General features: G+C 36.8%; 1 protein-coding gene across 1 annotated transcript in view; it reads left to right on the forward strand.

The window, feature by feature from the left end:
* The window catches only part of Dnah7 (dynein axonemal heavy chain 7), a 206,357-nt gene that overhangs the window by 59,660 nt on the left and 123,399 nt on the right, over nucleotides 1-23,298 (forward strand). The window contains exons 20-27 of the mRNA XM_048344207.1: nucleotides 7,302-7,495; nucleotides 9,363-9,561; nucleotides 12,834-12,974; nucleotides 16,504-16,716; nucleotides 17,690-17,799; nucleotides 21,909-22,077; nucleotides 22,936-23,038; nucleotides 23,163-23,290. Coding sequence (XP_048200164.1) covers nucleotides 7,302-7,495; nucleotides 9,363-9,561; nucleotides 12,834-12,974; nucleotides 16,504-16,716; nucleotides 17,690-17,799; nucleotides 21,909-22,077; nucleotides 22,936-23,038; nucleotides 23,163-23,290 — 1,257 coding nt within the window. The remainder of the gene's footprint in view (nucleotides 1-7,301; nucleotides 7,496-9,362; nucleotides 9,562-12,833; nucleotides 12,975-16,503; nucleotides 16,717-17,689; nucleotides 17,800-21,908; nucleotides 22,078-22,935; nucleotides 23,039-23,162; nucleotides 23,291-23,298) is intronic.

Here is a 23,298-nt window from a genome sequence, read left to right on the forward strand (position 1 = left end):
CCCTTGCTTTATTGTAGCATCTACCAGCTCCTAACTCATTACAGGTATGCCTTGGGAACATTTTGGATTTCATTCCAGCCCTTTGCAAGAAAGAGAATATTGAAACAAAGTATCTCATATCAAGTATGTAGTTTCCTAGTGCAGATAAAAGTTTTATTTTTGCTGGTCAATTCAGTGTGTAACAACACTATGTCTGGAAGAGAAATGTACATGGCTTATATAAAATATTTTGTTTCCAACAAATGGTTATCAATAATCTGAGCCACAATTTACTCTAGGTGTAATCGTTTTGCTGTGTGTAGGGCCCTGGACTCCATGATGATGAAAGCTGTCTGGTCAAGGCCATGGTTGCTGATACTTGGAGTGGCTGTGGCATTTCCTTCAACTAAGGCAGCAAGGAAATTTTCCACATCAATCTGCTCTTCCTTTCACAAAAGAATTCTCTGTAACATGCAGTGCAATCCTATTTGGTGGTACTGTCCCACAGTGTAAGTTTCAGATTGGAGTCTATGGCCACATGTGGTGACTCATACCGGCAATCCCACCTACTCAGTAAGGAATAACTTGAGGGGATAACAATTTTAGGCTACCCTTGCTAAAAAGTCAGTGAGATCCCCATCTCAACCAAAGAAGTCTGTCAAGATGGTGTGCTCCTTTCATGCTAGGTATGTAAGAGGCAAAAATAGGAGGACTGTGGTCCTGACTACGGTCCTAGTAAAACCATAAGATTACATCTTAAAAATAATTGACTGTGTAAGTGTTGGGCCATGATTGAAGTGGTGGAGTGCTTGCCTAATAAGTGCAATGTCCTGAGTAAAAACAACCCAGCACTGTGAGCCAGTCAATCAATCCATCCATCCATCAATTAAAATGGAGTTATTCATCTCAAATCCCGCAAGTGCTTTGACTCAGGACCTCAATCTTACTGGGCAACTTGTGTCACACCCCCAGTCCCTGTTGTTGCCTATAAACAGTAGATTCCATCTCAAGAAAATAATCTCCATTGATCAATAAGCCAGGCACCAGTAGCTCACTCTTGTAATCCTAGGTACTCAGGAGGCTGAAACAGGGTCACAGTCCAAAGCTAAGCTGGAAAGAAAGATCTGTGAGGCTCCATCTCCAATTAACCAATAAAAGCCTAGCTAGCCTAGCATTGCTTCAATGGTAGAGCAAGGGACAAGTGAATGTGAGGTCACAAGTTTAATCATCAGTACTGGGGTAAAAAGAGATAACTCCTCCTCTGTTAGAATTTTAACATCATTTTGTCACAAGTTAGTTGCTTCCATTTCTTACCTCAGGTTGTCTTGCTATTTCCACTGCATCTGTAGTTATTTCCTGCATGGAGGTATTATACAAAATAATTAGTTTCATAATGACACATATGACCTATATATCATGACCTCATGGATATGTTATATGAATATATACATATATATATATATATATGAAATGCACTGTGATTAAGCTCACCCTCCCATACCCTTCCCTCTCTCTCTAGTGAGGCATATATGTATATTTTTGCCAGTCCTGGGGCTTGGGACTCAGGGCCTGAGCACTGTCCCTGGCTTCTTTTTTTTTTGCTCAAGGCTAGCCCTTTACCACTTGAGCCACAGTGTCATTATTGGCTTTTTCTGTTTATGTGGTGCTGAGGAATCAAACCCAGGGCTTCATGCATGCTAGGCAAGCATTCTACCACTAATCCACACTCCTAGCCCTAGTGAAGTCTTTTTAAAAAAGTGTATTATATTTAAGTAGTCCTACAATCAACGTTATCTGTGAGAATTTGGATCAATTTCCAAACTCTTGTGCATGCTGCTGGTTTGGGCTCCACTTCCCATAAGTCACAGCTGCTCCTAATGTCATCTAGGATGGAGAATCCTTTTCAGATTTTCCATTTACTTTACCCAGATCAATAATTTGATACACAAATGTATTTTTTAAACAGTGAGACCTGTAATTCAAACTTACTTTTTGATCCTTAGGCCTATAGAATGGATGTTGTGTTCACAAGCATGAAAAGAGCATTTGTCTTGCTGTATGTCTCTATCAGAGCTTTTGGTGACTAGGTGTATTTTTAAAGAGCAGTAATATTTGGAAAGTCTTTTTTTTCCCTGAGCAGTGGTTCTCAACAGTAGGATTAAAATGTGTAGTATATCCATGCTGGAGACAGATATGCTGTCATCCTGGCTTTGTTTTCCCATTTATAGAGCACAGGCTGAGTAGATTTAGTATATTTTCTAAAGGTCGTAAGATTTTTGGAATAGTAAATGACTGATGGCTTAGCCAAAGTTGAAGTTACCAGTTGTATTATCCCCAAACAAGAGAACCAGCCTGTCCTTTGAAGCTAGCATTGACACTTCCTCCTAGCTATAAAAGTCTAAGATGACATCTTCCACTAAAAGAGGTGGTTTTTTAAAAATAGATCAAAACCTATTGTTAATGTAGGTAGCCACAGCCATGAATTTATCTGAGCTAGATTTTTCTGAATAATTTGTGCAGCATCTACCTTAACAATTACTACTTCTTCATCTACACCTTGATGTTCTGGAATCTTCTTTCCTTTTAAACTCATGAATCAAGCTCTGCTGGCTGTTTCTGATGTAGCTTCCTTGCCTCTCAGCCTTCAGAGAGTTGAGGAGGGTTATGGCTTTGCTCTGGATTAGGCTTAAATTTAAAGGAATTCTGTGGCTAATGTGATCTTTTATCCAGCTCACTAACACTTTCTTCATATCAGTTATAAGGTTGTCTTATTATTCATGTGTTCACTGTAGTAGCATTGTAATTTTTTTTCTTTCAATGTTTCCAAAGCAACTTTTTCTTTGCATCCACAACGTTTGACACACCTTTGACAGGCCTTCTTCCCTTTGCTTAGTCCTTTTTACTTTTATGATTTAAAGTGAGAAAATGTGATACATTGACTAGAGATCACTGGAGGTTTGTCAGTTGGCCTAATTTCATTATAACAGCATCTCAAGGAATAAAGAGGTCTTGGGAGGAGAAATCAGGGGTGGATCTTTCGTGGAACAGTCAGAACACAGACATCTATTGATTAGGTTTACGATTTTATATGACTGTGGCTTGTGCCAACCCAAGACATTACACTTATAACATCTAAGGCCACTGATTTCAGAACACCATAATAGATACAGTAATAATGAGACTGTCTGAAATACAGTGAGAATTACTCACATCAGAGAAAGGAACATGCTGGGTGCTTGTGGCACATGCCTAGAATCTAGCTACCTAGGAGGCTGAGATTTGAAGATCACAGTTTGAAACCAGCCCGATCAGGACAGTTCATGAGACTCTTCCACTACAAGAAACAAAAAAAACAAGTTGGAAGTGTAGTTATGATTCAAATGGTAGAGCACTGGTCTTTAGCACAAAGGCTCAGGGACAGTGCCTAAGCCTAGTTCAAGACCCAGCACACACACAGAAAAGGAAACTAAATAATAATAATAATAATAATAATAATAATAATAATAAAACAAGATGAAGCATGATATAATGAAATATACACCTGATATATGTTTGTACCTTATGATGCTGATGTTTATGAATCATTACATTTGTTATTTATTGTCTGTCCTACCTGGAGTCTGAGGGTACTTGTCTTGTTCATTCTTGACACCCAAGCACTGAGAACAGTTATAGAGATATGACAGAGAGGCTTATGGTAGATATTTGTTGAGTGAATAAAAAAATAGTCAAAACTGATGCTTGAGTTGTGTTTCTGAGTGAAAAAAATAATTCTCTCGAGATTCAATTTCAGGTGCATGATCTTTGAGATCTTAGTCCTTAATCCTAGAAATATCCCCATCTTAAATAAAAAAATAATTCTACTCCTGATAAGATAAAAGAATCTTAAAACTGTCAAGGGGCTTAAAGCACTACTGAGTCAACACCCATTTCCTTTCTGAGAGCAAAAGTTTTAAGGAGGGGCTGACCAGCTTCCCACTGTCAGAGGAGGTCTGATGAGGAAGTTAATGCCTCTAGAAGTTTACTAAGCAGGTTTGAACTTCCTCCATTGAGCACGCACACAGCTATATTTTCTATGATGCTCCTTAGCTGCAGTAATTAAGTTTCAGTCGGTGACATCCCAACCCATCAGCACAGAGACTCCCATTCAAGCTGATGAGATGGTGATGCTTGGGAGCAAAAGAACACATAAAATTATAAAGTTATTTTTTTAACATATGGAAGTTAATAATTCATCTTTTTCCCCTCCAGGGGGCATAGCATGTCAAGTTCCAAGTTTCAAGTAGGTTCTTGTTACAGTATCTTATTGCTGTGTCCTGTGAACATAGCTAATCAGTGCCAGAGGACAGAGGGCTGCTGTCTGTCTGCAGGCTGAGCAGGTCTATATTCGCAGCGGCTCGAGCACTCAACAAGTATTCATGGAGTGCCTACTCTCCACCAGGCTTTATGGCAGTGCTTAAAGGGACTCAAAGTCAGTTGTGTTTGAAATTGTCTAAAGTGTCTCATTTTCTGACCCCTTTCCCCCCAGTCTACCAGGATGTCCCTACCCATATTCCTTCACACTGGTTACAGGTATGGAGGATGGATGAAAGGCCTAGTTTTAAGTATGTGTACGCCATCTAAGCACCATATTAGTCTCTTAAAATACGTTATCTAAATTGGCTTTTATACTAACCTTGAGAGGGGCTTTTATCCCCATTTTAAAGTCAAGAGGTTGTAAATAGCCAAGGTCACAAAGGTACCAAGTAGCAGAGGGAGAGAAACCAGGTCTGTCTGCTTCTAAAGTCACTTTTTTTTATCGGAGACATTCCTTATTACATTTATCTCTCACTGGGAGAGAGGCGCTATAGGGTACTTCCAGTCAGGTGATGGTAACTTGCATGCATATCACTTATATCCACACCCAATGTCGATTATTATCCATGTTCATCTAGAAGCACTGTATCTGCCACAGATTAAGTCATTGAGCTAATCTAGCTAAGTAGGCTTGACCTGGTCACCCAGGTCAACTTTGTATCAGGTTCAGGATCCTTCACCTCAAACCTGAAACTTTTATTCTGAATCCTGAGATTCAGGATGCTCAACTGGTAAAAAGTGTACAGAAATATACAATTTAAAAATCTAGAAATCACACACTTCTTGTCTCTAATACTTCATTTACTTTTGTGTGGTCATTGCAATATTTCGTGAAGGAATATGACCTGCTGTCTTGTTTTATTTTACTTTTTATTTTCTGAGACAAGATTGGGCAGGATTTCATAGTGCAGGACTAGCCTGAGATTCTTCCAGAATGCTGGGGTTACAGTTGTATGCCACCATATATGGCTGACTGATTCTTTTAAAAATGGTATCTTTCAGCTTTAAGATATTAGACGCATAACACCAATCATTTTGGTGAGAGTAAAGCAGCACTGATAATTTGTGAAAGTGGTTTTTCATTTTCATTTTATATCAACAAAGAAAAGCGTTTTTTTCCAGCAGGTGGTGCTCAAAGCACACCTTTTTGGGGCTTGGATTTAGGCATCCACGACTGTTGCTTCTGCACTGGGTAAATTGTACATTTAGAATGATGGTCTGACAAAATATTCTGAAATCTATTGAAGAAATGGCTTAGCAAGAAAATATGAAGTGGAGGCTTTAAGATGAAATAGAGATTAATCCAGCATTTAACAACAACAAGAAGATTGATGACCTGAGTCTTTTTCATGTTTTGTATATATGTGTGTGTATGTCATGTGTGTTTGAAACACAAAATGGTTGGAAATTATAATAGACTGTCTTGTTACAATTGTTTTAATGGTAAGTTCACCTCTACAGAGGATACATCTAATATTTTTTGTTTTACTTAGAACATAGTTGTTAATAACAACTATCTTGATGAAATTTTTTACGAGATTGTTGTCCTCAAGTTACCTTGTTATAATTCAAATTATATCTTTTCTTTTATTATCTTTAAGTAGTTGTGCAAGGGAGGTATCATTTAACAAAGCAATAGATGAATACAATGCATCTTTATCTGTGTCATCCCTTTATATCTTTCCAGCTACATTCAAAGTACATTACCAAAAACATACAGTAGTGATTCTTGCAATAGAATAAAAATCATATATGAAATATTTTGTAGCCCATATTTTTGGTTGTTTTGTCACTTATGGCTGAATACAAAAAATCAACTAGTTAACCTTGAAAGTCCATATTTACTTCAAAAATAACATTCTGTTATTTCTAGCTCATATAAAACTTCCAGAATGCCCTGTAATTTACATTAACAAATCTATGGTATGTTTCCATGTGAGTTATTAGTTTGTCCAGTGATTGAAATATGTATTGTGCTTTAACATCTTTTTAAGATAAAAGCATTTTAAAGCTTATTTAGAAAAGACTTTCTTTCACTTTGAGAACTTTTCTAACTTATAACTCCACACACTGAGTTTGGAATTATAAGACTAAGAATATACTCAAAGGACATTGATTATGTTAAAGAAAGGAGAGAAGAGTTTTAATTATGACTGTATCTAGACTGTATTTTATATGTATTTCTAAGATTCTCATAAAAACTGTGGTTAGTGTATATATAGTTTGAGGTATTAATGAAGCACTTTAAAAATATGATTTTCTAAGATCAGCCTTTCATTCTATTTCATTCTATTCTTATTTTCGAAGTTGCAGCATGAAAGGAAGTCTTTTTTAAATGCTTGCTTCTGTGTGGCTCACTTGGAAGCAAATAGCTTGTGTGTAGAAGCTGTATCATGTGACAGAATGGCCAGAATGCTATGCTGTATAGGTGTGCCAGTCCTTTAGCAAGCAGAATTACAAGGTGGTTGGAGGTGGGGGGAGGCAACGACTTGCAAAAACCTTACAGAAAGCTTCTTTCCCAACACTTGCTTTTTCATACAACAGGGTTTGAATTTTTTCACTCTTGCTGATAACAATACTATTCAAAATAATCTTCTTCACAATGACTTACTATTTTGAGTATGGTCTTATCTTCAAAGAATAAAAGACAACAAGTCACATCTCATTCTACTTTGTTTTCCTTCTTATTTCAGATGTGTGCTTATTGTTTTTCTGTCTCTTTCTCACCTCTTCCCTTTTACACTTTTTAGGTTAAAAATTCTGACATCGTGGATGTGTATCTTGTCAGTGTGAATGTTACAATTAAAGAAACTCAATAGACCTAAACTATGCAAGCCTACTTAAAATATTCCTATTAAAATATATATAATCTTTGAGTCAGAATGTGTAATCTCAAATATAATAGTGATATAAGTGAAATTAATATCCAATATTTTTAGTTGAGTGCTTTCTCTTTTATTTTTTAGGATAAGCATGTTCTGTCTGTTGTAACTATTGAGAAAATGCTGGAAAGAATGAAGAAATCCAATGAACTTTTGGAACTCATTCTTAAAGGACTCAATGAATATTTGGAAAAGAAACGTCTCTTCTTCCCCCGATTCTTTTTCTTGTCCAATGATGAACTTCTCGAGATCCTATCTGAAACTAAAGATCCTACAAGGTAGGTCATTTACATAACAGACGCATGACTCCATTTATCAGCTTACATTTACTTTTAGAATGAAATGTAATAGAACTATTGAGCTTTTCTTTTACTTGTGGGAGTTAAGGGAAAACAAAGCAAAATTAATTAAAAAAAACCAAGGTCATAGAAGTAAAAAAGGGACCACTGGGGAGGTAGAAGAAGAGAAAAAAGAGAAGGAGGAAGGGATCAGAAAGAATAACAAGGGCAGGAACAAACTCAAAGTACCTTATGTACATTTATGGATGTTCCACAAAATCCCTTACTGCAAGTTAATATATGGCAATAAAATGTATATTGTATAATGATTTATACTTGCGTATGCAAATGTCCATCTATATAGTTCATAAACAAGTATATTCATGTAATTTTAAAGGTGGAACAGATAGATTTTAAAAGATAGAACAGAACTTATTGTATATAACCAACGTTTATGTAGTCATTTGTCTTCAAGAATAATAAAGTAGTATCAGCAACCAATTTGAAGCATTTTGAATCGTTGTCTAAAACCTAATCACTGGAGGATAGTTCTTCCTAAACATTATGAACCTTGGAATAAGTTCTTATTTTTTCACATTCTTAAAGATTTTTTTCAAGGCCTACTCCTCTTGTACATCACATCCAGAATAAAGAAATGCCCTCAAAGGCTGGCAGTGATCCACACAGAGGCTCCCACAATCTTCTCCCTGTATCTCCTGCTAGTCTTTGTGCTCACTACTCCACCAGCCCCTTGGCAATTCCTCTACACACAGGCCAGCTTCCTTCCCCTCCCCCGCCCTGCATACAGTACTCCTTTCTAAGATACTCCTTATTAAATGTCCATGAGACATCTTCCTTCATCTTCTAGAGGTCTCTGGGGAGACTTGCTCAAGTATCTCCAGTCAGGGTGGCCTTGCCAGACAATCCTGTTTGAAATACCAATCCCTTGCCCCAAGTCCTCCCGACCACCATTTTTATATTTATCTTTCCTGCCCTGTTTGCCATCTATTTAATTATTATCACTATGCACAGTCTACAATTTATTTCTTTGTTTACCATTTACCTTCCTCAAGCAGAATCTAAGCTACTTGATTATGATAGAGATTTTCAACTGCTTTTCCTATGCCAATTCTCCATTCCTTAGAATAGTGCTTATTATATAGTAGGCAATGAATACTTGCTTTGTTAAAGAATTTCATTTTTGTATCTATGCTTTCAGAGGAGGAATAACATTGTCCAGATTAAAAAGATAAATTTAGGCTCAGGTTTCCATCTGAGCTTTATTTAACTGTTTTTTGCACAGTTGAAAAATGATTTCTACTGGTTATTGGTAATGTAGCAAAATTGAGGGGTTTCATCCAGCCCAGTGATAATATACTGGATCCACTAAGAGTTGGGTATGTCAAAGCAGTTGGTTTAATAAATGGTAAAGTACTCAAAAACTAAACCTAGTCTATAATTTTCAAGCAGTCTCTGGCAATTCCACTTGAAATGGTGACTTTAGTGTATTTGAAAATTCTTTGTGTTACTTACCTTCTGATTAGTTTCTTCACATGTTAATTTAAGCATCTTTCTACTCACTGTTTTGCAGACAAAGACTCGTTAGTGGATGTCTCCCTTAGTACCTCTTATTATAATCATAAGCTTACAAATCATTTTTCATTATTCAATTAATATTGACTGGTTACTGAACTATATAATCAATGTGGTCAGAGATTGTATTTGGTTTTGTTTTTGCTTTATTGTGGTTGTTGACTAACACTTAGTATGTACACATAGATTTTCAGTTACCCTGTGACATAAAGTATCTGGGTATTCTAGGAATTGCTTTAATTGAACAAATTCTTTAACATTATTTTGCTTGTAGGGTGCAACCTCACTTGAAGAAATGCTTTGAAGGAATTGCAAGGGTGGAATTTACAGAAACATTAGACATTACTCATATGAAAAGCAGTGAAGGAGAGGTGGTGGAGCTCATAGAGACCATTTCAACAGCCAAAGCGAGAGGTCAAGTGGAGAAGTGGTTGGTTGAGCTAGAGAGAATCATGATTAGCTCTATCCACAAGGTAGCTGGTTTTCTTATCATTATTTTTAGACTAAACTAATGTTATTACAATATGTCATTGATAAACCTTAAGTGGATTACCTTTCCAAGGGTAATAGATAACTTGAAAGCAAAGAGATACTGTAAGTTATTTTGCAATGGTTCACGCAAACTGGGACAAAAATGCAATCCATACACCATCTACGCCAATGGGATTTCCTTTAGTAATACATCTGTCTCATTTTGTACAGCCACCTTTCATGCTTTCAGTCCGAATTAAACTCACATTTGCCTTTGTGCTCCCTTTCTCATCCTGACTTGAAATAACCCGTCAATATGTTCTCAGTAATCCCCTTGATATATGTGGCTCTGTTCTATGTGTGTCAAAGTGCTGTGTTATCCACATGTACATCAAAATGCTGAAAATCATGCCTCTTTCCTTTAATTAAGGGTTACTCCACGTTTTTTACCTTTCATAAAACATGCTCTTAGCTAAGTCATTTGTAATGATTTTTTTTAGTTGAGTTTGGAGTCATATCAATAAATAGAGCCCTTGAGTTTTTGTTGCATATGGGCTTAGTATTAAAGTTTCTATTCAAGAACAAAAATCATAATCTAGTAGAGGAGTATAATTAATGAACCCACTATAAAATTAATATTCTATAGTTTTCCAGCACTGGAAAAATTTATTAGACTCCAGGTTTTCAATATTACTATATGTCTCAATGTTTCTTTATAGTTTTAATGACCTCCTTTACAATATTTTTAATAAATGCAAAATGATTTTGAAATTTGGATTTTATTACTTCAATGAATTATGTGACAAGGGATGTACTTACACTTTTTAGTTCTTTGAATTATTATTTTTTTGTAGCTGGGCTTGAACTGAGTAGTTAGGAGTACAGCTTCAAGCTTCCACATGTGGTTGAATGACTTATTTTCTTCAGATAACTCCTCATATTTATAAATATTGGAACAGAGAAGATGATCTTTCACAGGCTTTCAGTTGATAAACATTAACAAATAGCATGGCTATTTATGGGGCAATTAGAAATGTCCACTCTGACCACCATTTAACAATACTGAATTGGAGTCTGTGGTTTACTAATTGATGTGTGACATATAGTGAGAATACATTATTGTAGGCATATTTTATTTAAGGTACCTAGAAAAAAATATTTAGTATGCTCCAGAACGTTAAGATATAGTGGCAAGAAGATCAAAACCTAACAGGTCTAATTTGCTAGAAAACAACTTCTATCTGCAAGTTAAAGTTTCTGTATACCTGACTTTCAGTATATAAAATATACACTGAAGAAATCCTTTGCATGCATTTTCCTCATTGTACTAAACACATAACAGTGATATCTACAAACTCTCAAATCACTTAGCGACAAAACAAACACTTTCAAAGTTGCAAAGCACGGAGGAGTTGAAATACAAGGAAATCATGGGAAGCTTTGTCTATATTCTGTAGAAGAAACCAGGTCTGATTTTATTTAACTATACTTGGATTTTATCCTTTGTGCAAGTAAATAAAATAACTATGGAGTAAATATTAGTCGCATGCCCATTCCATTTCTAACATGCCCCAGTTTGGATAATAAACTATATGGCCATGAGAAAAAAATATAGTGGCAAGTAACTGTATAGGAAGAAGTTTTTTCACAAAATGCTCACATGTAAGTTTTTGTGGTTAAAATATGCAAAAATTCAACATAAATACTATAAGTAGGGGAACATGTGTTGTGCTACATATGTATATATTATGTTTGAAAGGCTGTTGCATATATACACATATGTGTGTATATATTATGTACATAAGGATATTAATAGATTTCACATCAAACACTATAGAATTTTTTTTTTCTTCTGTCAGTCCTGGGGCTTGGACTCAGGGCCTGAGCACTGTCCCTGGCTTCTTTTTGCTCAAGGCTAGCACTCTGCCACTTGAGCCACAGCGCCCCTTCTGGCCGTTTTCTATATATGTGGTGCTGGGGAATTGAACCCAGGGCTTCATGTATGGGAGGCAAGCACTCTTACCACTAGGCCATATCCCCAGCCCCATTATAGAGTATTTTTAAATTTAATTTTATTGTCAAGATGCTGGACAGAAGGGTTACAGTCACATATGTAAGGTAATGAGTACATTTCTTGTCACACTTGTTACTCTCTTCCTCATTTTTCTCCCATATCCCTTCCTTCCCCCAACATGATATAATTGCATTTCTTCTCATCTAACTAAATAGAATTCTTCTTAGTGATTTATATTTTAATATCTTCCTCTTGTCCTCCTCACAATGTCCTAGGGCACATATTCACTCCATCTTGGCATTCCTCTACTGAGCCTTTCTCTTCTTTTCCTGTGTCTCCACCTTTCAGTTGTCCATTTTCACCTGCCCTTTTAATGACTTCTTGGTTTTTAACAATGTCTTTATTATCAATAGCCATAGTTCAGTGTTTTATCTTCGTTCAGTTCCATACATCTCCTAGTAAGACTAGAAATCCAGAAAGTTTTCGCCATTCTTATATATTTCTCTGAGAAATTTAACTTTGACAGTCCTTTCTGAAGTTCAAACACTAAAGTGTATATCACTTCTTAGAGGATTTTACTACTTTTGGTTGGTGTCTGTGACAGAGTAATGTATTTCCCATTGATGGCTGGTAGCAAAAGTAGACAAAGGAGTACAGTGAACGTATGTAGAAAAGTACATAAAGTAGACTTTCTGACTTTGTAGGCCTTACCTCTCCATGAAAAAAAATTATACCCTTGTCCTCATCATTGTTGCCTTGGGCATCAAACTGTAAGGGACTGCAGTCTGGAATGTGGATATATTTTAGAGGATAATGTGGTTTGTCTGTACATGTGTGCATATGCATACACATAGTTGTGTGGACATCTGATGTAACAGAAAGAAAATTACCTGCCATGAATTTGATGCATCTCCATCTGGAATTAATTAAATTTAGATATTTTCAGTAAAATCACTCATTCTTGTCAAATTGAAATGTATGTAGGATGTCTTTGGCTAAAACTGGTGAAATGGTCATTCAATATAATATGTACAATATGAGTTGATAATGTATCTGCAACATGATCTGCTATGTAACCACCAATTTGCTCACAAGTACTCGAGTAAACTAGAATTTAAATTGTGTAATCACATGTTTTATGTGAGTTTTTCATAATTGGTTAAAATGTTATAAAATGTTAAGCAGTATGAGAGTTAGTTTAAGAGTTAAGCTCTCAACTGTCAGGAAATTTCACCTTTAGAATTTCCTCTTTATCATTAGGTAATTGGAGATGCAATTCTGGCGTATACAAAAGTTGAACGAATTAATTGGGTACGAGATTGGCCTGGACAGACTGTTCTCTGTGTATCACAAACCTTTTGGACAAAAGAAGTACAAACAGCTATTCCAATGGGGCTAGATGTAAGTTTTTATTACCCTGAGGGTTTTTAAAGTGCTTTAAAAATAATTATCATCGCTCTAATACATCTACTCTTTTTTTTTCAATTTTTTATTATCAAACTGATGCTAATACATCTACTCTTAAAAATAAAATTAAGTCAATCACTCAAAGTCACCTTTATGCTGCAAGCCAAATTATATGCTCTTAAAATAAAAATTCACAGTATTTTAGAAAAGAGTATTCTGATATTCAAAGTTTATGTCAACACAGATTGTTTATTTACATTTTGTAAAAGTCAACGGCACTTGATTTTCAGTCTTGCTACTGTATCTTTCTACATTTTTGTGCCTTTAAAGTAGAAAGATGATGGACCAACAAACTTCCTAGGTAGAAACCAAAGCAAATTAAATGAGACTCCCTAAGTTTAGATAACTTAGGAGGATATACAGTAACAATTCTCTTTTGTGCCATGCATACACAAAGCATTGGTTGACTTTCTTTGACTGTTTTCTTAAAAATTTTATGTGATGATTTTGAATAAATAAGAAATATTTTGAATGATACTCACTATTAAATATTTTCCAGTGTATTTGGGCATATGAATTTAATATTATTATTTGGTTGGTTGCTATTAATTGGAAGTCAATTACAGCTGATGCTGGTTTGTAACACCTGCAATCTTACTCAAGAGGCTGAGGTCCAAGAGTTGTGATTTGAAGCCATCCCTGGCAGGAAAGTTCGTGAGACTCTTTACTTCCAATTAACCACAGAAAAGCCAATGGCTCGAGTGGTAGGGTGACCAGGCATTGAGTTCAAGCCCCAGCCCCAGCACTGAAAACAAACACACAGACTCTCAGACTCAGACAGACACACATACCAATTACACTGAATGTAATGTACTCATTTCACATGTCAGCTGTCAGATGACTGATGGGTTAACTGGAATCAGTAATTATAGATCTTTACTTTTAAACGACAGGGTTTGAGTATATTTTTGACAGGGAAATTAATATACCTTTAACCATTTAATGTATGGTTGAACATTAATAAATGTGGGAGTTTGAGTGGAAAACATTCTTGGTAAGCAGACAGATTCCAAAAGAAGAGCAGGGTAACTAATGCATCAATCATTCCATGTCATCAAGCATCATCACTTTCTTCTCTGCAGGAAAGATAAGGGTATCAATCAAGATTTTTTTCAGGTAAAGGTTTTCTTTGTGGAAATCAGAGCAACGAGGCACAAGGGTTTCCCTGGTGGCAGGAAGAACCTAAATTTACTCTCATGAGAAGAATCTAAATTTATTCTCATGTCTCCCCTCTTTTTTTCCCCCTCCCCTCCTTTTCTCTTCTCTTCCTTTTCCTGTTTCTGTTTTCATTTTTTCTTTTGTCTCTTCCCCTCCTTCTCTTCTCCTTTTCTTTCTTCCCTCCCTCTTTTTAAAAATTTTCTGGTACTGAGTTGTAAGCCTTTAACACTTATTTTACCAATTAAGTTATAATGTACCTGTTTTGTTTTTTCTTAGTGTTTTTTAGATATTGTTTTAATTAAGATTTTTATTAGCAAGTTAGTTTTACAGGGAGATTTCATCGTGACATTTCCATATATGCATACAAGGTACTGATCAAACTCATTCCCTCTATCACTTTTCCTTATCCCCCTTCCATCTTAAAGCAGGTTTCTTCTTTCTATATTTATATATGTATATAAAGCACTTTGTCTGTATTCATAAGGTATCATTTTTCCCCAACAGCATTCCTCCTACCTATAGTCTCTTGCACAGCGTGGATGATGGGCCTGTGCCACCACATGTGGTTTATTGATTGAGATGGAGGCTCACTATGTCTGAGCTGTCTGTGACTATTATGCTCCCAATCTACCTTTTAATTAGCTAGGATTACTGGCATAAGCCACTGTGTCTACTGTCTTTTCATTTTAAAACATTTCTCAGGAACTTCCCTACATAAGGAATTCCTTTACACAAAGGTGTGTGGTCTCTACCTCCTTGCTTGACAGTTTTCCAACCCATTAAAACAACTTTGCCACTCAGCCCTTGGAGAAATTGGTGGGAGGGAACAAAATAGCAAATGTGGGCAAATAAAAACATTTATATATCTTAAATTTCCTCAGTTTAAATGTGTTGTTCATTCTATCTCTATCCTATGTCAAAATCATGTTTGCCTCAATCTTATGACAAACCAGCTAGAACAAGCAGAATTGAAATCTCAGTGGTATGTAACATTCCTTGCTGGTATTTCAATATGTCCTCTGCCCAAGCTACCTGTTTTAAATTCTTGCACATTATGTAAGGATACAAATCCATTTTTAGTTGTTACTTTCTTTTGTTTATATCAATCTCCATTTATACTTAGTTCAAATTACTCATTTACTAATGATTATTCTATTGATTCTGTTACATAATATACACTTAATATAGGTTTGGAAATAAAGGCATAATGAGAACTCACAGTGCTTCCCTGAGTAGCTGTTAGGTAATATAAACACATTGCTTTCATAGCTTTCAGGTTGTACTTTCGTATGTCCCCAAATTATATCTCATCTATGAGTTCTAAGCCAACACCAACAAGATTTGCATGAATCCCTTCTGAGGGTGATGCCCCATAATTGAATTACTTTCCAGTAGGCAGAAACACCACAGATCAAGCCTCCAGAGCATGAAGCTTTGGGGAACTCACTTCAACCACATACCGTAACAGCATCTTTGTACTTAAGTGGCACAAATCCCACTCAGAAAGCTATGTACTAGAAGAGGCCTTAGGGCTTCATCACTGCTGTGGTCTTACCTTTATCTGTCTCTCCCGCTTCATCTGGTCTATGCCAGACTTCCGTCTGTAGTGAAGATGGAGGTTTGTAACAGGTCAGATTAACATATTCACACTCTCCTATGAGCTCATGAAAGTCATGTTTTTCTTTTACTCTGTAAAGCTTGGCTCTGATTAGCTCTCATGCCCTCTCCTTCATGTTGCTATCGTGATGGAGTTATATGATTGCCAGCTTCAACAGAACCATAGAAAATAGAGAAGACTACGACGGGTGCTGGTGGCGCCCACTGTAATAATAGCTACCCAGTAGGCTGAAATCTGACCACTACAGATAGAAGCTAGCCTGGGTAGGGAAGTCCATTAGACTCTTATCTCTAATTAACCACCAGAAAACAGGAAATGGCACTGTGGCTCAAAGTGATAGAGTGCTAGCCTTTAGCAGAAAGGCTCAGGGATAGTGCCCAGGCCCCGAGTTCAAGCCCTATTACCAATAAAAAAAATAAAGAAGAAGTAGAAATAGTAAATGAAAAATGTTGACACAGACACCATATGTCCTCTATATCTTGCCAGATTGGTCTTGTTTATCAAAGACCTTTGTAGTATAGAAAACAGACTATACTTAAAGCTTATAGAAAATTATGATTAAAAAGCAGAACATTATATATATGTATGTTTGCACATATATGTATATATGTATATATGCTAGTTCACTGTTTTTTTGCCTGAAATGATTCTGACTACATTTGGAAATTATATCTTATTTTCTTTCAGTTTCTTCATAAATACTTGGAAAAATGTAACAAACAAATCGATGATATTGTCACGTTGGTCCGTGGCAAATTGTCCAAGCAGAATCGTGTTACTCTGGGAGCCCTGGTGGTACTAGATGTCCATGCTAGAGATGTCCTGGCTGTACTTGTGAACAAGAACGTCACAGATGACAATGACTTTGAGTGGTTAAGTCAGCTTAGGTACTACTGGCAAGTAAGTGACATCACTGGGTGTTATCACACAGCAACTTCAGCTCATAGCTTTTTAATTTGTGCTTGCTTATTCATATATGAAATAGTCTCAGTAAACAGGATTTTTGCTGATGGCTGACTACACATACACACATGAGCATTTTTCCAGATTGAAGACTAAGGCACTGAACAACTATATATTATCAGTAGCTATATTTACTATCCTTATTTCTATTGAATTGTTATATATAATCCTGCACATATACATATTAATAGAAACAAATGGGCAAACACTACTTATGCTTTCAATTTACAAAACATTGGGACTAGTCTGTTTAAAGTTGTGGAATTAGTTTTTTATTCTAGCTACATCTGAAGAATGCACAAATTAAACTCTTTTAGTTTGATTTAGTCATTAAAGCTTCCTCTTATTGATAAAGAGAAGCAGTTGGCAGTCATCTGTGTGGATGATTTTCATAAGGACTGGGATGGAAGGAGGAACAGTTAGTACTGTAGGCCAGGAGAGCTGAAGACAGGAATTGGGGCTCAGAAGTACCAACCTATGGGTTGTTATGGACATCTTCAGATATACAGGCAGGAGGAGAAGAGAGGTAAGACCCAGAGTCCTCAAATGCCTCTGGAGTGCCTTGTTTCAAATGCCCCCTCCTCCCTTTGCTAATGTATGACCTTGTTCAGGCTTGTTGCTCCCTTATGCATCAGTTTCCTCATCTGGAAAACAGTGACAGAAGTAATAGCCATTGTATGACTGGTGATACAAGGCACCTAACACATTAATTCTAAATCATTCTGTGGGAAAAAGAAACCACTGAGCTCACCTGCTTACTCATGGAAACTGCTTATGGAATTCTTCTACTTATTCGAATATATGGAAAAGCACATTTTAACATATATTAGAAAGCTTGAGATTTCATTTTGTCTAACATTTGTCATCTAACTTCAATTCACTTCCGCCCCCCCCCCCCAATTCATCCTAGGAAAACCAGTTACAAACAAAGATGATCAATGCTGGTTTGCGATACGGGTACGAATATCTTGGTAACTCCCCTCGGCTGGTGATTACTCCGCTCACAGATCGATGTTACAGGTAAGTCCTTTAAGGATATATTGGAAATAAATTTCACTCACCTCTGATCACTGATTTGTCTTAAATACCAGATTATCTTTCACACAATGTATTTATTTAACTTGGGTGGATTTTTGTCATAGTCCCTTAATTCTTTCCATTTTATTTTTAATCCTCCCCCCAATTTCCTGAGTATTTTCATTTGTGCTTGGGCTTCTATGTTCTATGTCCTGGTGACCCCAAGTCTGTGACTCTCTTGTGTAAGTTTGTGCTGTATGCATCTGTGGGGTGTCTTTCCTGGAGACTCCATAGGTATTTCCAATTTTTGCAAAAGAAAATTTGCCATGTTATCCCCTAAATTCACTCAGCCTCCTTTCAACTTCATCACCTTTATAAATACCTGACTCTGCCCCTGGCTTTTTCTCAGGTCTTCACATCTAGTCACACACAGAGTCATACTGATTTATTTGGTTTAAGTTTATTAATTTACATTTTTTATTTCTGCTGTTCATTAGCTTTCTTTTTCAAACTAAACTTTTCTGTAACAGTTCTAGATTTACAGAAAAACTCTGCAGAAAGTACAAGGAGAAACTTTGCAGAAAGTTGGCTATAATTGATAAGCCAATATAGACGTATTATTATTAACTAAAGTGTTTAGTTTATGTAAGAGTCTACTGTGTTGCATGGTATTAGACAAATGCATAACCTTATGTCCCCATCACTGCAGTGACACACAGAATATTTTCATTGACTTTAAAATTTTTGTGTTCCACACATTTATCCCTCCTCTCTCTCGCCTATATTCCAGACAACCACCTATATTGTTTGTTCTGTAATTTTTCAGTTTCCCCAGTGCTATATTCTTGAAATCTAAAGATTGTCTTCTTTAGGAGACAGTCGCCAAGCATTATGTATTTAAGTTTTCTCCACAATTTTCTAAAGTTGGATGGAGCATTTCTCTTTATCTCCAAATGAAACTCTCTTGTATGAATATACAATGCTTTTCCATTCACCTGTTGAAGGACATCTTGGTTGTTTCCAGTTTTTTTGTGATTTTGAATAATCTGCTACAATATTCATAACCAGTGGTTTTGTGGGAGAGTAGATTTTAACTCATTTTGGAAAACACCTGGGAATACAATAGCTGGATCATACAGTGAGTCTATGCTTAGCTTGGGAGGAGAAGCCAGAATCTTCCAAGGTGTCTGCACTAGTCGCATTCTGACAGCAAGGAAAGAGAGTTCCTGGGGCTCCACATCCTTGGCAAAATTTTGGCATTTGGGTATTCTAGACAAACTAATAGACGCATTGTGCATCTTATTTTGCAATTCTTTAATTATATGTGGTGTTGGAAGTATTTTCATATGTTTGTTGCATATCTTACTCAGTGAAGTATTGTTAACTCTTCTGCCCATTTCGTAATGAGATTATTTACCTGTTGTTGAGTTTTGTTTTTTGCCAGTCCTGGCAAAAAACTCAGGCCCTGAACTCAGGGCCTGAGCACTGTTCCTGGCTTCTGTTTTTGCTCAAGGCTAGCACTCTCCACTTGAGCCACAGTGCCACTTCCAGCTTTTTTTTCTTCTATATATGTGGTGCTGAGGAATCGAACACAGGGCTTCATGTATATGAGGCAAGCACTTTACCACTAGGCCATATTCCCAGCCCCCCAGCTGTTGAGTGTTGAGAGTTCTTGTATCTAAAAATCTTGTAACTGGGGCTGGGGATATGGCCTAGTGGCAAGAGTGCTTGCCACTATACATGAGGCCCTAGGTTCAATTCCCCAGCACCACATATACAGAAAATGGCCAGAAGTGGCGCTGTGGCTCAAGTGGCAGAGTGCTAGCCTTGAGCAAGAAGAAGCCAGGGACAGTGCTCAGGCCCTGAGTCCAAGCCCCAGGACTGGCCAAAAAAAAAATAAAAAAATCTTGTAACTAATATATATTTTTAAAAAGTATTTTCTCTCCATCCACAGCTTCTGTTTTCTGTGTGTGTGTGTGTGTGTGTGTGTTCCTGTGTGCTGGGGCTTGGGGCTTGAATTCAGGGACTGCAAGTTGTCCCTGAGAATTTTTGCTTAAGTATTTTTGTACTCTACCACTTGAGCCACAGCTCCACTTTGTGTGTGTGTGTGTGTGTGTGTGTGTGTGTGTGTGTGTGTGTGTGTGTGTGTTTAGTTGGAGATACGAGTCTTGTGGTCTTTCCTGCCCAGGTTGGCTTGGAACCACAATCCTCGGATCTCAGCCTTCTGAGTAGCTTGGATTATAAACATGAGCTGCCAGTACCCAGCAGTTTCTGTTTTCTTAATAGTACCTTTTGCAAAGTAAAATGTTTTTCCTTAGTAAAGTCCTTTTTTGTAGTTATTCTTGTGGAGAGATGTTTTTAAGACATTATTATATAGATTACACTTTTTGGAACTTCTTTTGTGGTTTTTATATAAGCCTATAATCCACTTTAATTATTTTTGTGTCTAGACTCATTGTTGAATGGGAGAATATACAGTTGTATCAGAACCGTTTGTTGAAAAGAACATCCTTTCTTCATTGTGCTCTCTCTTTGCTGATTTGTCAGTGATCTGATTTTATTTTAGAAATGTTTATTAGCCAAAGGTTAGGGTTTTAGAATTTACGTTCCTTTCCCATCAGAACACTGAAAATCTAGTCTATAGAAAACAAAGTTTTAGTAGTAATGGCCAAGCAGGCATCTGATCCTCAGCTCTGAGCTCTTAAATAGGATCTGGGCTGAGGAAGATACCTAGCCTGATGATGGTTAATTATCCCCTCTTCTTAGAGCTATAGGTGTTTTTCCATATGAGTAGAGAGCTGAATCAAAGAGAAACCATGGTGGGTCAAGCACCAAGCTTTGGTTGAGGAATGAGAACCACCAGTGACCCCTCCCTATGTTTAAGCAAGGTCTCATTTGTGTCAGAGTTGGGTGGAGAAAACAGCTGGAAGTTTCTGCTGAAATTCTCTTTATATGACTTACAGAGCCAACCTAAGAGGAAAGGAAGGAACATATAACTCAACAAAATCTTCTTTCCTTTTGTTCTCACCTATCACAATTGTACTTTCTCAAGGATTGCATTCAAATACAGCCTATGAAGATCAAATAAGATCTGTATTAAGTTCTATTCCAAACTCTTCCTCACTCATACCATTTATTTAACTCAGCACTCTTCTATGTATTGTTTCATCTTTTTCAAGGAAGTTCTTCCTCCTTTCATTTACCAATAGACATTAACACCTTCTTAATTCCCTTAAAACATCACTTTTCACAGGCAGACTCCTTTGACTTTCTGGCCTACAACCTTTCCTGATTCTCATCGTACCTGGGAATTTCTTCTTAGTGCTCATCACAATGAATTGAAAATGCATTTCATGTATTTTGTATTATTTCTTGTCACTTTTTCATGTTCTGTGCTTTTCTCTGTCCTCAGTATTAATAATTCTTTTGGCACAAAGGAGGCACTTAATAAAATGTATTGAACTCTTATAAATAGAAGAGCAGTTTTAAATTATATTGTTTTCTAGAGAATTCCTAGAATTGTATTCAAGTGACTGATATAACTTCTCATGTTTTCATCAAAAATGATGATGCCTTTCCAGGGGTAGCTTAATGGTAGAGCACTAGCTTTGAGCAAAAAGCTCAGGGACAGCTCCCAGGCCCCCAGTTCAAGCCCTGGGACAAATGTGTGCACTTCCGCTCTCCCCCCAGGAAAACACAAGCTATGGACTGAGAGAGACATTTAGAGACAGATGAGATTTCCAGGTTTCTATATTGATATGGAGGATGCACCTCAGTTCCCCACATTGCTCAGTTATGAAGATCTATTATCAATTTCTGTATAGGCAGAAATATGGTTTTTGTGTCCATGTACAGATATTAAAACAAGATGAACCTCTGCAGCTTTACTGCCTGGTTAATTTTCGCTCGTTGCGTTCCATATTTATTGATGTCACTTTTTTCCCTTTAAAAATGGCCAAGGGCTGGGATATAGCTCAGTGGCAAAGCATTTGGCTAGCATGCACAATACCCTGGATTGGATCCCTAGCACTGAGTTAACAAGACTAAGTCCTGGTATGTATGTTTCTAAACTTTCATTACTCTACATATATTTGGTATTTCTTCTCTTTCAGAACCTTATTTGGAGCCCTTCACCTGCACCTTGGAGGAGCACCTGAGGGTCCAGCTGGCACTGGAAAGACAGAAACTACCAAGGACTTAGCAAAAGCTGTGGCCAAACAATGTGTTGTTTTCAACTGCTCAGATGGGTTGGATTATTTGGCGTTAGGAAAATTCTTTAAGGTTTGAATTCATTCCTCATTAAAAAAAAAAATCTTTTGCTAGTGCCAAGGCTTGAACTCAGGGCCTCCCTCTTACTTGGCTTGTTTGCACTCTGCTTCGATATCTATGCCTCCAGCCAGCTTTTTGCTAGTTATTTTGGAGATGGATACTTACAGACTTTTCTGACTAGTGCAGCTTTTTGATGCACAAACCTCGATATTTCAGCCTCCTGAGTACGTAGGACTACATGTATGTGCCACAGGCACCTGGCCCAGCCATAATATACTTTTAACGACACATCCTAATTAATCTTTCTCAGTGAACTTGGAGTCCTTGTTTTATTTTTGCTTTTTTTCTTTATTCTAAATCAGATATCTACTCTTGCAAGTCGGAAGATTCCAAAAGCTGGAATTAAAGATATGAAAGTCCCTATTACAAACCTGAAACCAAATAATACCTATTTGCCAGCTGTTAGGTACTCAGGTGTTCAAAGTATAATTCAATCTCATTGACAGCAAAAGGCATCTTAAACAGATTATTATAACCTATTCTATTGGGTTTATATAGAAAAAGCAAATAAATCAACTTGTAAATAAAAAGCAAGTGACACTTGGGAATTCCAGGTGTACATCTTAATGCCAGAAGATATACAGTGAGGGAAAAAAATAAATTGGAAAATTTTCCAGTTGATCAAGCTCTTTATTCATGAAGAATAATGAATTGGTAATGAAGAAAAAGGCTGTCTTTAAAGATAAAGGCAAATAAGCAATTTCCGTGAAAGGATATTAAATCCTTGCAAAGATCGGGTGGAAAATGTAACATTTCAATGTAATATTCAATCAGATAAACTTGAAATTTTTCATTACTCTTTCCTCCCAGGGACTGTTATCTTGTGGAGCCTGGGCTTGCTTTGATGAGTTTAACAGAATTGATTTGGAAGTACTTTCTGTGGTTGCTCAACAAATCCTTACTATCCAAAGAGGTAATGGTAGTCTTTCTTTGCATCATGCAAAAACGAAAAGATATAGAGGATGCAATGAATACCACAAGCCGCATATACACATGGAGATGCTAAGTCCTTGCCTTTCATTCTTGATTACCCATAGGTATTAATGCAGGTTCTGATATACTGGTGTTTGAAGGAACTGAGCTAAAGCTGGACCCCACGTGTGCTGTCTTTATCACAATGAACCCTGGGTATGCTGGGCGGTCAGAACTTCCAGATAATCTGAAGGTACGGAG

Source organism: Perognathus longimembris, chromosome 4 (assembly GCF_023159225.1).
Source record: "Perognathus longimembris pacificus isolate PPM17 chromosome 4, ASM2315922v1, whole genome shotgun sequence".
Lineage (NCBI taxonomy): Eukaryota > Metazoa > Chordata > Mammalia > Rodentia > Heteromyidae > Perognathus > Perognathus longimembris.